General features: G+C 40.4%; 1 protein-coding gene across 1 annotated transcript in view; it reads right to left on the bottom strand.

Moving 5' to 3' along the window:
- IARS1 (isoleucyl-tRNA synthetase 1) overlaps positions 1-17,192 on the bottom strand; it is a 98,540-nt gene that overhangs the window by 40,308 nt on the left and 41,040 nt on the right. The window contains exons 14-21 of the mRNA XM_024551051.3: positions 15,470-15,596; positions 13,420-13,493; positions 12,846-13,040; positions 11,118-11,204; positions 9,825-9,908; positions 8,899-9,043; positions 7,220-7,340; positions 4,472-4,563 (exon numbers count right to left, since the gene is read on the bottom strand). Coding sequence (XP_024406819.1) covers positions 4,472-4,563; positions 7,220-7,340; positions 8,899-9,043; positions 9,825-9,908; positions 11,118-11,204; positions 12,846-13,040; positions 13,420-13,493; positions 15,470-15,596 — 925 coding nt within the window. The remainder of the gene's footprint in view (positions 1-4,471; positions 4,564-7,219; positions 7,341-8,898; positions 9,044-9,824; positions 9,909-11,117; positions 11,205-12,845; positions 13,041-13,419; positions 13,494-15,469; positions 15,597-17,192) is intronic.

Below are 17,192 nucleotides of genomic sequence, written 5' to 3'. Positions count from 1 at the left end.
AGCTGATAGTGGGATCCCCACACAATAGACAGAAATAGTTGCCCACAGAAAATATAAAGCACTTTTAGGTAACATTGCTTACTTATTAAAAATGTATATACCATGTATTTAAAAAAGTTATATTAATGTATTATAGAACAAAACAGAAGATTACTTAAAAAAAAACTTAACCATAAATAAGTTACCCAGAAAAAACTACTGTAAACATTTTAACGCATATCCTTTAGATGTGGTGTATATACACGCACATGTGTATATATATTTTAACAAAAATGAATTATTCTTGTGTTATGGGCTTTTACCATTAACATATATAAAGGCAAAACTGATGGGTGCCTCTGACTGACCTTTAGTATGAGTGACCCTCACTTCCTGTATTGTACCATCACTGTTTATGCATGGCTTAAGTCTTGAGACAGGACCCATTCTTCACTCATTATAAATCCCCAAGAGACTCAAAGAAGAGTCAATAAATAACTGACCCTTTAAAGGCGGAAGCTACTCTGGAGATCATAGTCATATATAACACTTGAAAATATTTACATAACTCTAGACTTCTGGCCAAGATGGAGGAATAGGTAGATATACACTGCCTCTTAGCACAACAAAAAAGACATCATCAAATTTAAAAACAATAACTAACCAAAACTGCCAGAAAACCAAACTATGGAAGTCTGACAACCAAAGGGTTAAAGAAGAGACATTCATCCAGACTCATAGGAGGAACAGAGGACTGGCAGCAAGGCAGTGGATGGAGGACCAGGGCAGGTGAGGCAGAGGCTGGCAGATGGGGTGGAAAAACTGGGGAGCGAGACAGGCCATACAACCCAGGGTTCCAGTGCAGGGAAACAGAGCCTCAAAACCTCTGACTGAAAAAACCTGTGGGGGTTGAGGCAGGAGGAAGAACTCCCAGACTCACGTGAGAGTTAGTTGGAGAAACCCAAAGGGTCCTCCTACAAGGTACACAAACCCACCCACCTGGGAATCAGTACCAGAAGGGCCCACTGGCTTGTGGGTAGCAGAGGAAGTGACTGAAAGCCAGCAGAGAGCAGAGCCTAGCAAGCAGCATTGTTTCCTCTCTGACCCCTCCCCCACAAAGAGCAACAAGCAGCAGCAGCGTGGGCTCCTCTGCCCAGGCAAACAGCAAACAACTAAGACTCCGCCCTTTACTACTTAACAGGTGCAATGACACAAAAATATGGCCTTAGTGGAAGAACAGATCAAAGATCCAAAAATACAACTAAGCAATGAAGAGATATCGCCAACCTATCAGATGCACAGTTCAAAACACTGGTAATTGGGATGCTCACAGAAATGGTTGAGTATGGTTGCAAAATAGAGGAAAATGTGAACGCTATGAAAAGTGAAATAAAGGAAATTGTACAGGGAGCCAACAGTGACAGGAAGGAAACCGGGACTCAAATCAACGATCTGGAGCAGAAGGAAGAAATAAACATTCAACCCCGAAAGAATGAAGAAACAAGAATTCAAAACAATGAGGAGAGGCTTAGGAACCTCCGGGACAATTTTAAATGTTCCAACATACGAATCACAGGGGTGCCAGAAGGAGAAGAGGAAGAGCAAAAAGTGGAAAACTTATTTGAAAATATAATGAAGGAGAACTTCCCAATCTAGCAAAGGAACTAGACTTCCAGGAAGTCCAGGAAGCTCAGAGAGTCCCCAAAAAGTTCGACGCAAGGAAGCACACACCAAGGCCCATCATAATTACATTACCCAAGATTAAAGAGAAGGAGAAAATCTTAAAAGCAGCAAGAGAAAAGGAGACAGTTAAGGAGTCCCCATAAGATTACCAGCAGATTTCCCAAGGAAGACACAAACAAATGGAAACATACACCATGTTCATCATGGATCAGAAGAATTAACATCATCAAAATGTCCATACTGCCCAGAGCAATTTATAGATTCAATGCAATACCTATTAAAGTACCCAGGACACATTTCACAGATGTAGAACAAACACTTCAAAAATTTATATGGAACCATAAACGACATCAGATAGCTGCTGTGATTTTGAGAAAGAAGAGCAAAGTAGCAGGGATCACAATACATGATACCAAACTGTATTACAAGGCCACTTGGGACGCATGTTTCCCAGGAGTTGTAATCAAAACAGCCTGGTACCAGCATAAAAACAGACAGATAGACCAATGGAACAGAACAAAGAGCCCAGAAATAAACCCAAGTCTCTACGGTCAATTAATTTTCGACAAAGGGGGCAGCAGTATAAAATGGAGTAAAAATAGCATCTTCAACAAATGGTGTTGGGAGAGCTGGACAGCTACATGCAAAAAAATGAAACTCGAGAACCAACATACACCATACACAAAAATAAATTCAAGGTGGATAAAAAACTTATAAAATATAAGTCATGACACCATTAAAGTCCTAGAGGAAAACTTTGGCAGGAAAATCTCAGATACTTCACGCAGGAGTATTTTCACTGATATGTCCCTAGTGCAAGGGACATAAAAGAGAAAATAAACAAATGGGATCTCATCAAAATAAAAAGCTTCTGCATGGCTAAAGAAAACAGTATTAAAAAAAAAAGAGAACCAACCGTATGGGAAAAAGTACTTGCCAATGATACCTCAGACAAGGGTCTTATCTCCAAAATATATAAAGAACTTACATGACTCCACTCCAGGAAAACAAACAACCCAATTAAAAAATGGGCAAAGGACTTGACCAGACACTTCTCCAAGGAGGACATAGAGAGGGTCCAGAGACATATGAAAGGATGCTCAGCATCACTAGCCATCAGAGAGATGCAAATTAAAACCACAATGAGATACCACCTCACACCAGTCAGAATGGCCATTATAAACAAATCAACAAACAAGAAGTATTGGAGAGGTTGTGGAGAAAAAGGAACCCTAGTGCACTGTTGGTGGGAATGCAGACTGGTGCACATTGAGAATGCAACCACTATGGAAAACAGTATGGAATTTCCTCAGAAAAGTAAAAATGGATCTGCCCTTTGACCTGGCAATTCCACTGCTAGGAATACATCCTAAGAACCCTGAAACACCCATCCAAAAGAACCTATGCACCCCAATGTTCACAGCAGCACAATTTACAATAGCCAAGTGCTGGAAGTAACCTAGGTGCCCATCAGTAAATGAGTGGATCAAAAAACAATGGTACATTTACACAATGGAATTCAACAAAGCAGAGAGAAAGAAGGAGCTCCTACCCTTTGCAACAGCATGGATGGAACTGGAAAGCATTATGCTAAGTGAAAAAAGCCAGGCGGTGAAAGACCAATACCATATGATCTCACCTTTAACAGGAACCTAATCAACAAAACAAACAAGCAAAATATAACTAAAGACACTGAAATTGAGAACAGGCTGTTAGTGACCAGAGGGGAGAGAATTTCAGGGGAAAAGGGTTTGTAGGAACAATTATAAAGGACACATGGAAAATAACAGGGTGGGGGGGGGTGAAAATGGGAGGAAGGTGGGAGGGCTTGGGGTTAGGCTGGGGTGGGGGAAAAGGCAGAGAAGTGTACTTGAACAACAACAACAACAACAACAACAACAACAAAAGACTATCAGCAGATTTCTTAAGAGAAACCTTGTAGGCAAGAAGGGGCTGGGAAGAAGTATTCGAAGTCATGAAAGGCAAGGATCTACATCACTCTACTCAGCAAAGCTATCATTTAGAATGGAAGGACAGATAAAGTACTTCCCAGATAAGGTCAAGTTGAAGGAGTTCAGCATCACCAAGCCCTTATTATATGAAATGTTAAAGGGACTTATCTAAGAAAAAGATGTGTGAAACTATGAACAGTAAAATGACAACAAACTCACAACTATCAATAACTGTACCTAAAAACACAAACAAAAACTAAGCAAACAACTACAACAGGAACACAATCAGAGAAATGGAGATCACATGGAGGGTTATCAGTGGGGAGGGTCAAGGGGGCAGAATGGGGGAAAAGGTAGGGGTTATAAGCATAAATGGTAGGCACAAAATACACAGTGGAAGGTTATGAATAGTATGGGAAATGGAGAAACCAAAGAAGTTGTATGTACGAGCCATGGATTTGAACTAAGGGGGGTATCCTGGTGGGTGGGGGGATGCTAGGTGGAGGGGAATAACCGGGAGGAAAAAAAAGGGGGGACAACTATAATAGCACAATCAATAAATTTTAAAAAAGTAAAAGAACATTTACATAACTTTATTTTGCGTTATAAGAGATCTGCTCACATTAGTCCTACATAGCCCTGAGGCTCCTTCCAATATGACATGTCCATAATTATGTTGTGAAAACATGCACCATGGCTTTTAAAACTTACAAGTCTCCATTCATGAAACGGTGATAAATATAGGTAATATGCAATGCAAAAAGAAAAAGATTGCTTCAAAAACTGAGAGCACTTGGCTGTATGCATTTTCAGACTTCCTAGACGTTTTGATCTTCCAAAGAACAGTCTGGACTTACCTTTAATCTTCGGCGGTTCATTCTGACATACCAATTGGTGAGAGTATCGACAAACTTGACCAGGCGAGGCACCACGGTATAGAGCCTGTAGGCTAAAAGACAGACCAATCAATCAGGCAGCAAGAATATAGTAAGCATTTGGGGTAGCTGAGGAAAGGATGGACATAAGAACAAGTCTCCCTGTCATCCAAGGGCTGCCAAGCTTGTTAAGGGCAGAAAGAACCAAAGTGAAGCAATTACAATGGCTCATTCACAGAGGACATACATTATGATCATCAAGTGTCTAGGGGTGCACACACACCATCCTGTGAGCTCCTGTCAGTGAGGAATATGTAAACCCCATATGTGTGGATGAGAGGCCAATACTGCCCATGACATGACTCCAGGAAGCATGTTTCCCAGGAGTTATGCAGTGCTGCAGCAGTACAAAAGCCCAACTTCCTTTACTGTGCTGCTCTGTACCTCAAGTAAGACTGAAACAAAAAGGTCTAATGAGATGTTAAGAGGCATAATATAGGCCAATGTTTTCAACCAGAGCAACTTTGTCCACAGGGGACACTGGCAATGTCTGGAGAGACATTCTGGTTGTCACAACCAAGGAGGTGTGTGCTCCTGGCATATGGCAAGGGAAACCAGTCATGCTTGCTGCTGTCTTGTACAACACAAAGCCCAGCCACACCACAGAGAACCACCCAGCCCAAACAATCCTTCATGCTGTCATTGAGAAACTTAGCAAGAGCTATAAATAAAACAGAACAGGCTTTCTAGGGAGAAATACAGGGATAACTCATTTTATTATACTTTGCTTTATTGTGCTTGAAAGATATTTGGTATTTTTTGTTCTTTTGATTCTTTTACAAATTGAAGATTTCTGGCAACCTTGCAACTCTACTGGCACCATTTTCCCAACATCATTTGCTCATTTTGTTTTTGTTTTATTTTGGTAACTCTTGCAATATTTCAAAATTTTTCATTATTACACTTGTAATGGTGATCTATGATCTTTGATGTTACTATGATAATTGCTTTGGGGCTATCATGAATCATTCTAACAAGATTATAAACTTAATTGATAAATGAGTGTTCCAACTGCTCTATTAACTGACGCCCTCCCCCCCCATTTCTCTCCCATACCCTATTCCCTAAGACACAGTGACATTGAAATTAGGCCAATTAATAAACCCACAATGGCCTGTAAGTGTTCAAATGAAAGAGTTGCATAACTACTGGTGAAGACGCAGTGAAGACTGCTGACATGACGACAAAGGATTTAGAGTATTAAATAAACTTATCTGATAAAACAGCAGGATTTGAGATTGACTCCAATTTTGAAAGAAGTTCTACTGAGGGTATAAAATGCCATCACGCAGTATCACTGTGCATGACAGGAAGAGTCAACTGATGGAGCAAACTTCATTATTGTCTAATTTGAAGGAGCTGCCACAGCCACCAGAACCTTTAGCAACTATCACTGTGATCAATCAGCAGACATCAAGATTGAGGAAAGAACCCCCACCAGCAAAGAGAGTAGTGAAAGCTCAGATGATGGGTAAACATAAGTATGCACACTGTTTTAGACACAATGTTTTTGCAGCCTTAGTGTGAACATAATACGTATATACACTGTGAAACCAAAAAATTCATGTGGTTCACTTTATTGTGATAGTTTCTTTATTGGATACCTGTTTTACTGTAGTAGCCTGGAACTGAACCCACAATATCTCTAAAAGCTTGACAGTCATATGATCCTAATCATGAATGTATAAGGGGTTGGAAATAGTCCTTCAGGATGACTGATAAACATATGGAAATTCCTGGACTAACTGTCCTATTGTTCCAAGTGTAGAGGCACCTATTCCAGCGGAGGAGAGGCAGACCTGTGTCAGCAACAAAGACTGGCTCTGCCCCTCAACCTGATGAGTATGGCACCTGCACAGAAGCACCTGGCAACCACAGGATGCTGAGGGAGGCAGGTCAAACTTGCCAGGGTATGAAAAAGGAATCCCCACCTCAGGTATCCTAGTCAATAATTTCTGGAACATTTCTCCCTGACTAATGATTGTTCTATTTCAAACCTCAAGAAAACCATCATAACCTAACTCCCCAACCTCTATATAAAACCAAATTCATGTTGTTAGGAAACAGAAATATAGAGAAATGTCTACTTCATTATTGCTTTTCTGTATTTCCTAATTTTTCTAGACTATTCAAGGACTACTTATTTAATAAAGCAGACCTGAAAATAAATAAAAAGCCAACTATTAACAAGTACTACTTTTTGAGTATCTGTTATCTGCCACTTACTTGTACATGATCTCTATTTGAGATACATACATATGTATATGACCTCTATTTGAGCCTTATAATAACTCTGACAAGTTATTTTTCACAGAAAGAAATCGAGGTTCATAGATCAGGCAATGCTCCGCCAGGGAAAAGGTAGCAGAACCATCCAACACTGAAGCCTATGATTCAATGGGCCCATGTGGTGCTGGTGGAGAGATAACGTCCCTGGACATCCCTTGAGACAATACCCTGGGCCTTGGGAATTTCTACACCTTTCTACAACTAACAAGACTTAACAAAATTTTATTTGAGTGTTAAGAGAAACAAGTATTTATCCATACTACTTTGTCTCTTAAAATTTCTACAAAATCTACTCTAAGTTTATATGTAAAAAGTAGTATCTAAAGGGCAATCATAGAGAAGAGTCTTTAGTCCTGGGAGGACAGTTAAAGAAAGACGTACCTGCCATTTCAGTCTCAAAGAATGCAATGAGTGACTGCATGAAGGACAGGACCCACCGGTCTGTGATGTTGGCACTTTCTTTAACCATGTTCTCATTGTACAGGAATTCCACTTTTTCCTCCTAGGAATTGACAATTGTTGTAACATTCTGCATGCTTGGGGGAAATTCATGTAAAGAAACGCACATTTTAAAGCACTTAAACCAAAATTAATAGCCACATCCTGCCCTTGCCCCCAAAGTCCAGACCTATTGGCAATCTACACTTCTAATTCTCAGTAATATTTTCAGGATAAGCTCTACATTGGGGACATTAAGTCCTCAATTAGTGAATTACATTTTTGAGTGAAGTAAGGAGAATTTTGGGAAAAAAATTATTCCTCTGCACCAAGGAATGGTTATGAATTGAGAAGTATTCTAAAATCTTGTAAGTATGGGGTTTACTTACTTTAAATTTGAGGAAGGAAAGACAGAAAAACTGGCAATCTCTAGATAACTGACTATAAATTGAAAATGAGCCCTAGGAATTAGTGTCTCAGCTTTTATTATTCATTATACCTAGAATGCTCTATTTCACCCATTCTTTTTCCTTTGAAAAATCTTCCTCAATTCTGAAGGCCCACCGCAGTTATCCCTAGTCACACAGCATCATCACCAGTGGCAGTGGAAAGGCCATGCTGATCCTTGCCCTGACTTAAGCACCTGAGGGTGGAACTGATGTCTTGCTGCCATGCCCAGATGAGGCTCCAGACTAGCAGGTGGCCTGCAAAGTGGACTGTTGACCCAAAGACGTGGTAGTAATCAAAAGCCAGGAACACCAGGGGTCTTAGGAAGGTGACTGCCTTTCTCAAACCACAGGGAAAAATCCCTCCCAGAAGGTTCATTAGCAGACCTAGATAAGCCACAGGCAGCAGGAAGCAAGTGATCAATCAGACTGCTAGAATGTGATGTTCAAAGCTCAGCTTTCCAACCAGTTTCTCAGGAAGGAATAACATCACATATTTAGTCAACGGTAATTTACTAAGCAATTCTATCTGTAAGATGCTTGAGGTAAAAAGATGAACGGTATCTGGGCCCTGACCCCATATGGAGTATTAAAAGTGCAGACAGGCACATGCGTAATGGAGCCTGCTGGCCCAAGGGCAGTCAGTGGGGCAGGGGAAGTGGCTTCTCAGAGAATGGCTCGTGGGCGAAACATAACTGCTAGGATGAAACTTTCCAATACATCCATACATCATAATCATTACTTTAAATCCTAACAACCCAATGAGAACTTCTCGTATGTATGGAGTCTCAGCCCAAACGCCCCCATCAAAGGGCCTTCCCTGACCATCCATTTGCAGCAGCCTTTACTGGACATTCAATCTCAGACAGTAGCTGACTCTTCACTGGCTCCACCATGTCACCCCTACCGGTTCCATGAGGGGAGGGGCAGTGGCTAAATGTATACCCAAAGCAACTCTTACAGGTGAGGCTCCTGTGTCTGTATAGGTGAGTCGGCCCAGATGGCTTAGCTCCAACCCATGCTCCTGGCCCAGCAAGGACCCCAGATACCTTCATCTATGGATTCCCAAGTGTCTCTTGAGCTTCCACCCATAGGGCCTGAGCAAACCAAGCTCAACATAGCTGGGAAGGCACCTCACCCCACATCCAGCTCAAACCACAGCACTTTGGTCCACACCTTCTGCAGCCTTAGGATGTTTTGGATGAAGAAGCGATAGGCATTGTACCAAGGGAGTAGCACATCCTTTAGGACATCACGCACACCTTCCTCTTTAAAGCGGAGGTTTTCTGCTCTTACCACGGGGGAGTTAATCAGATACAATCTGGAAAAGAAAATTTACACAAAAAAGGAATGCAGATGGTACCGATTATCATGTGACATTTTGACAGGGCAACACCCAAATGATCATTTCTTCTAAAAAGGGGGTAATTATGAGTAGTCTTCTCATGGTCTATATAAAAATGACAAAGCTCTTACTTTTACATATACGAGAACCAGCAAATTATAAAAGGAGATGTAGCCCCCACAACAAAATGTGGCACTGGACCAACCTAGAGGCACGCACTGTGCTGGTCTCAGCTCAGGCCATCGGTGGTGGGTGTGGCAGAACCAAGAGGAAGCAGCCCAGGACACATGCAGGCACCAGACTCACAAGGAGACAGGACAGAGAGGCTTTTGACCTGAACACTCAATGTTCACGACTGACTATTTCAAGCAGCAGCTCACATTCTCTAAAAGCTTTTCAGTATTAATTTTTACTTGCTCTAGCATAAACATACCTCCTATGACTCTTTCGAAGAGTAAGTAGAAAATAGAAATAAATGATGTAACACCAACAACAAGATGGGAAAACTTAGACAGAGGTCCTCGTCCCCTAAAAGATTTCTAGATTTGGAAATGTCATTATTATTTAATAAAACACCTTGGGTAGGGGCAAGGGGTTTAAGTTAACACCATACAAATTTTACTCCTCCTAAAACAGAGATACATTTTAAAAAGCTAATTATAAACCAAATGTAAGGAATATGATTAACAGAATGAGAGGTGAGAGGTGCTTACATAAGAAATGACATATACACATAAGGCAGAGCACCAGTTTATACCTGAGGGCATCAGCACCATATTTATGGATGATTGAAAGTGGATCTGGATAATTCTTTTTTCGTTTGCTCATTTTTTGGCCATCACTTGAAAAACAAAAGTGAGATGTCAAATAAGTCAACCTCACAGTATCTTTACATATGGTTATAGATATTTTCAATTGGAATATATAAATGCAAATGGCATACAAGTTAATGTTAAGGTACAACAACAAAGTTGTTTTGTTAATATCCGTAGGCTTCTTTTTTAAATACTGTGTTGAGTCAATGAAGAACTTTCAGGATAGATAAAGGTAGCAAGACATCATAATTTAACAGTAAAAAATACAGACTAGGCAGTTATCCCAGAGAAATGAAAGTCTACAGTTATGCAAAACCTATAACAAAGTTCATAGCATTATTCATTGTCAGCAAAAACCTGAAATAACCCCAAGGTCTTTCAGCACGTGAATAGTCAAACTTTGGGTCATGCACAGCAAAGAGAAGGAAACACAGATACATAAACACCTGAGGAACACCCAGGGAATAACACTGACCCAAAAAAACCCCACTCCCAGAAAGTTATATATGGTATGATTCCATTTACATAACATACTTGAAATAGCACACTTGAGCTCACCACTTATTTATTGTTTGACCTTACTTTTTCTGTATCTCAAATGTCAAAACAGGGTAATGAAAGAACACACCTTACGTAGTTCTGGGGATTAAGTGAGTAAAGATGTATAAATTTTCACAACAGGCCTACTGTCATCCTCCCCCCTCATGGCACATAAAGCTGGGTATGTATGTAAACATTTTTAATTTCTTATTTTTGTTTAGGTTTTACTTTTAATAACTTGAGGAAGTGTAAGCAAAGGATTCCAATATAAAACCAGAAACCTCTAGAACTCATAATTTCCTCATATATTAAAAAGAAAACAAAAATCTACATAAAGGACCAGTATACAGATTGAATAAGAGCTATAACCAAAAGAACGTAAAAAAAAAGTCGAAAACGACAAATGTTATTTCATCACTAGAATTATCCCAAGCAAGTCCTTCCCTTTTACCTACTCCATTATGCTTAGCTTTCAATCCAACTCTTAAGACAGAGGAAGTGTGGAGACAGAATGCAAAAGATACAAAAGTACACAAAAACAGGAGCTGGATGAAAAGGAAGAGTAGAAAGAAGTATAGAAGCAGAAAAGAAAAAGTGGTAAGAACAGAGCCGGCATTCCTAAATTCCTCTATTCATGAAGAGTGGTTAGGGGAACAGGAACTGGAACTCGTCAGGACACAAAGGAGTACACCTGCCTGGCAAGAATGAGCCCATTCACAATCACATTCCTGAAGGGCGGCTGTCCAAAGAGAGCTGTGGCCAGCACCAGAAGGGTGTAAAACCTGGAAAAAAAATCCCACAAAGAAAGTTAAAAACAAACAACAAAACGAAACCGCAAAAAGAAGTCTAGCACAGGGAAAAAACTGTGTTTACTTATTGAACTGAATTTCTACGTGTGATGTGTTACACTTATTGATAATCACTTAAGGCAAAGATTTTAATTCCAGTGACACTAAAATCAGGATCGTTGAAAAATTACATGTAAGACCCACTGCAGATCAATCACATTTGAGCTTCCAATTAGAAAAAAACCTGACTTAAAGCAAATAAAGGCCTGGATCGAGGTACTGACCCCAGTTGAGGATAGTACAACATATTGCCCTTCTTGGGAAGCCAGTTGAACAGCCATAAGGCAGAGCACACCAGGGCAGCAATGGGTGGCCTCTCAGGACCTCCCCACAAAACACAAGGCTGAAAATCAGATGTATGTCGCCATTAGCACAAGGTCATATGGGATTGTCTGATGACCCCCCCCCCACCACCCCACAAGGCCAAAAAGGCAAAAAGCACTCTTGTTCCAAAGTCAAGATAGACTATAGGAGCAGAGAAAATTTTTTATTCTGTCAGCTACCACATATGTCATTTATTTGAGCTAGCATCACATCCCTATAAGCTATACCAGTTAAATGAGGCTCTTATGTCACTTCTAACCTGACTTTGCACTCCAAGACCATCATAAGACACGAATTGGTGATGTCACAGACCAGATTCCATGTCTAACATGAACACCTGACCTCTAAGGTATGTTAGGAGGACTCTGGTACATAGGAGAGGCAGCCCACAACTGAGTAAAGGGGAGGGAAGCAGTGTATAAGGGAACACATATAAGGACTATTATCAGTTGTCAGCTGTCACCACTCCTTAGAGAAACTCCTTAGGAATAGGAGATTGTGCCTGGTAGCTTTTCCTATAGGTAAATGGACTGTAAACTGAAAACAACACATACCAAAGCATTAAGGGTAGAATTTAATCAGTTTGTGATGGCTACTACAATTTGCAAAAGCAAAAACACCACCAACATTCCTTAAATAGCCCTTAGAAATATTACTAATGAAAGTATAATTAGAACCTGGGCCAATCAAGAGCATACACAAAGAGAAGGTAACTAACCTTTTTTATAATTAAGAGGATGAGGGTTACTGCTTTAAATAAGGCACCAGATAAAACCAAAACCAACGCCAAAACCCTCTCCCCATGTTTTTTTTAAAATCTAGATTTTTCTCAAATGTTAGTTTTGGAAGGCTAATCTAGCATCTGAGCATATTTCCAAGTATTCCTCTTCACATTTGTAGTACCCCATCCGTTATCTTGTAGGTAAATAACCACTTGACATTTGAATAAATGACTTGAGGTGATCAAGCTATGACCACATATTAAGTGTTTTGTATCATTTAAATTTCCAGTGAAACAAATCTCTATATTCCAGGATGTCAGTGAAATAATTAAATCTCTGAAACTATACCCTACCATAGACAGAAATTCCTACTTAAAAGACAGTAATGGCTTGCTTGGTGCTAAGGAGCAGAGCCTCTCTCACTTGACATAATCTTCCCAGCACATAGCAGATAAATCCTAGGTGCTCAGTAAAATAATTGCTAAACTAAATCAAATCAACAAAACACTTGAAAGAACCAGGAACATACCATCCTCTGGTTTGGTCAATGCCTTCGGCAATGAAGTCTGCAGGAAATGCATCTTCAAACTCCTTCTTGTTTTCAAATGGATAATGAACTTGAGCATAGGGCATGCTGCCACTCTCAAACCAACAGTCAAACACTTCAGAGATGCGGCGCAGCAATCCCTTCCCACAGCGTGAAGGAATGGTCAGATGGTCAATGCTAACGAACAAAAATATAACCATTTCTATTAATTTTAAGCACGACAGAACTTGCAGTTGAAATGCCAGCAGGAAACACAATTCCTGACAAGCTCTTCATATGTATCTATGAACAGAAACATCAGCAGTCATCACAGGCTTACAGAAAGCACCAGAGGTGCTCAAACTAGAAGTCTTCTGACAGCTAACTCAAGATCAGAAGTCACCCTTCCTCATTATGACACAAGTCATCAAGACCAATGTAATTCAGCAAACGAGTGTTTGATTTCTATATGTAGCTCTATGATCCACTACAGAGACCCGTGTCTTAACAGGCCAGGATCCAGCCCAAAGCTCTCTGAATGATAGAACTGACATGAATCAAGCATTCAGAAACTGACCTCTCTCTGTGGAGATCTGAGATCTTTGTTCTTGACAGTTCTTCAAGTTCTGCCATTGACCCAATGCATACTATCTGTCAAAACAAAGTTAAAAAGCAGGAGTGCCAGAGAGGCAAAGATCACACAGAGTTAATTTCTGCTGACATTGAAGTTTAGTTGTAGAAACCTTTGATCTACAGGATAGTTATCATCATCATGGCTTACTCTCATGAAAGACTACAGGTGACTGTCTGAAGAGGTGAGCATACTTCACTTCTTTGCTACGTACCCCACATCAGAGGGAGGCCCTACAATGTATCTCCCCTGGGAGGTGCTGTTCAGACTTCAGGGAAGATGTTGGGTGTTTTCCTCCACCCCTGCACATGTCTTGGTCTACCCCAGACTATTTTCTGTAGTGAATAGTTTCTGAAGAATTAGCTGTCCATTTCATGTGAAGGGCTAATCTGTTTAGAAGGGTCAGCTCTTTCCTGCTTGGAGCTGACAGCCACTCTGTATAAAAGCTGAAGCTACCCCTGGCTGGTGTAGCTCAGTGGATTGAGCACGGGGCTGCGAACCAAAATGTCGCTGGTTTGATCCCCAGTCAGGACACAACCTGGGATGCAGGCCACGTCCCCAGGGGGAGCCACGTGAGAGGCAACCACACATTGATGTTTGTCTCCCTCTCTTTCTCCCTCCATTCCCTCTAAAAATAAATAAATAAGATCTTTAAAAAAACCAAATAAATAAAAGCTGAGCCTCCCTTGGTGGCCTCCTCCTTGTCAGGGTCTTTGTCCTTTCTGAGGTTGCCTAGTTTCCCTCTATAGAAAATATTTTAAACATTCACAGCCATCATCTCAACAAGTGTTTCTTGGGGGTTTCTAATGTCCACATCTCTGTCGAAAATAACCAGCGGAAGTGAAATGGCTAGACTCATACTCTAAGACATCTTAAGTTTCTTTCTGGCACTTGAATTCAGTTCATTAAGCTGAAATCTTCCCAAGTCAAAGCTAGAACTAAATTACTGTGCTGAATCCAAATAGTCATATTACAAGATGTCAGAATTATGTCCAGGTAAGGAGGCTGAGAGATGGGCCCAGCTGGGGCACTCACAACAGGAAGCACTCATTATCTGTTGGGGCAGCACCAACAGATAGCAGCACCAACATGGACCACTATCAGTTCTCACTCAGTGGTTGTCTGTTACCTAGTGAACTTTGTTCCCCTTTCTCTGCATCTGTTCTCTGCATCTTTCTGACCGGTCCTGAAAAGTCTTCTAATTCAGCTACTTTACTGTTGCCTTTCAGGTCCCTTCATACTGGAAATTTACAGATGTCCCTGGGACACTGAAGTTCATGACTGCTCTAATTCTAATGCTCTCAGTTTTCAGCAACAGACAGGAAAAGAAGGTCCCATCACGGGAATACATTTAAAGTCCTATATATATATTTATGTACACATATACTCAAACCATCATTTAATTTCAGATTAAAAGTCTGCAATGCTTTAGTGTTTTTTTTAGTCTTCCTTTTTCATTGTTTTAAGTGAAGGGTGTAGAGCAGGGGTGTCAAACTCATTTTCACCAGGGGCCACATCAGCCTTGCGGTTGCCTTCAAAGGGCCGAAATAACTTTAGGACTGTATAAATGTAACTACTCCTTAACTGTTAACTACTCCTTACAGAGTTGAAATTACATTCAGCCCTTCGATAGCAACCGTGAGGCAGATGCGGCCTCCGGTGAAAATTACTTTGATACCCCTGGTAGAGTCTGTTCTATTCATTAATAATTCACAAGAATAAAAAAATATCTGAGCAACACGAACAATTTAATGTGTGTTCCCAGAGAAAAACACAAATTGCATTTAAGGAAAACTAAAGTAAAAATAAACTTAAAATGCTAACATTCTTATTTACTCATGATTAAGGGAAAGAAAAATAAGAAAAAAAAAAAAAAAGAAGGGGAAAGAAGGGGAAAAAAGAGAAAGAGACCATATTCTTTTGCCCTCATATTCAGATGAAACAAACAAAAATGGTCTCGACAAAAATCAACATACAAAAACACCGCCAGCCTCACCTCCTCGAAGTCCTCGCTGACCCACAGTGGGATAGGGGTGCCCCAGTATCTGTTTCTGGAAACTGCCCAGTCGCGTGCATCTCTCAGCCAATTTCCAAATCGCTTTTCTCGCACAAACTCTGGGACCCTGCAATAAACAGGTCTGAAACCCAAACCACCTAACAACATTACTAAGTAAATTTGTAAATGGCATCTGCAAAAACACTCTGGAAAGGCTGAGCTCACTCCTCCTGGGAGATTATTTTCTGCATGGACAGCAGTAGATGACTCGCAGTGGCTGTATCTGCCATGAATTAATTTCAGTGAAGATGTTTTTTAATATCTCCCGACATCACCCATGCTTCCCTACCCTACACTCCAACTAGGATTGCCACACTAGCTAGTCTGGTCCCATTAATATCGACTTTCTGGGTATTTTATGCAATAGTTCTTTTATTGTAACTCACTACACTACAGGCAACCAATCACCTAGAAAATAATACTCTGAACAGGCAGGCTATTGGTAGCCACCTGGTAGCTGCCTCTCCAGGCTCACCTGCAGTCCCCATGGTACTCATGTTAGGCTCAAGCAATGAGGCAAGTCCCTCAAATTCGGCTTCCTCACCTCATTGCTTTCTCTAGTATCATCTGCCCACTTTGATAACCTTCACCCAGCAGTCCTTGTATTAGACACCACTCCCCCAAGTTTCTACTGCCTCTGATTGGTAAATGACTACTTATCCTTTTGAGGTTCAGCTTTGCAATAAACCTTCCCGAACTTACGGTTGAGTCAGGGCACCCTAGGCTCCTGAACATTCTGTCCTCGGTCCTATGTCCTAAATGCCAGATTTTAGGCCTGCACCACGCCACAAGGCTTTCGTACTAACATTCTATAGTAAGCCCATCACACATTAGGAAAGCTAAAGAACTCCTTAGGTATAAAAAGAAAAAAACCTGCTTTTTCTTGAGAAATCAGGGTCACTTTGCTAGAAAAAAAGAGAAAGCTATAGCCTTTTATTTTTAATGCCTGAGATTCTGACCATTCTTCCAAAATTAAATGCAGCTTTTAAGTTCTTGTGGGAAGTAAAAAATACTAATTACCCTCCAAAATCTCAGTGAAAAACATTATTCTGTGATACATAGAGTCAACCTATTTTATTTTTCTAACAGGTTGAACTAATACCTCTCCATGGTCAGACATTAGGGAAGAGCAAGGCTTCTGTCCCTGCAGTGCTTATCAACGAAGCCAGTCTGCACAGACAAGGAACTAAACAAGCATCAAAAGCAGTAGCTGACCCTTGAATAATTTATGTGTGTGAACAGCAGAGTCCAATTATATGCAATTGTTTTTTTCAACTGATTGACTTGTGCATCTCAAACCCGTGTTGTTAAAGGGTCAACTCCAATGTTGGGAATCCATGGATATGGAGAGTTGACTGTAGTTATATATGGATTTTTTAATGTAGAGATTAATGCCCCTTACCCCTGCATTGTTCAAGGTTCAAGTGATATTATAAATGTATTTTGTAGGTACATTCAAAACTAAACATTTACCCTGAAAGTTCAGCCAGTTATTTTTCAGTCATTCTATTCTGTAATTTGCATAAACAGCAGTTTCTCATTTCTATTGGGTTAAAAAAAGACTCCTCCATAGGCCTTATAATAAAAAGAATGTTACTTCATTACATCCTAGATGGTTATTAAAGTTATTATAAATGGGGGAAGTATAAACCAATACTTAGTA

The sequence above is a fragment of the Desmodus rotundus genome, chromosome 3 (assembly GCF_022682495.2).
Source record: "Desmodus rotundus isolate HL8 chromosome 3, HLdesRot8A.1, whole genome shotgun sequence".
NCBI classification, from domain to species: domain Eukaryota; kingdom Metazoa; phylum Chordata; class Mammalia; order Chiroptera; family Phyllostomidae; genus Desmodus; species Desmodus rotundus.
The sequence above is the reverse complement of the archived record's forward strand: the minus strand, read 5'-3'. Positions and strand labels throughout refer to the sequence as shown.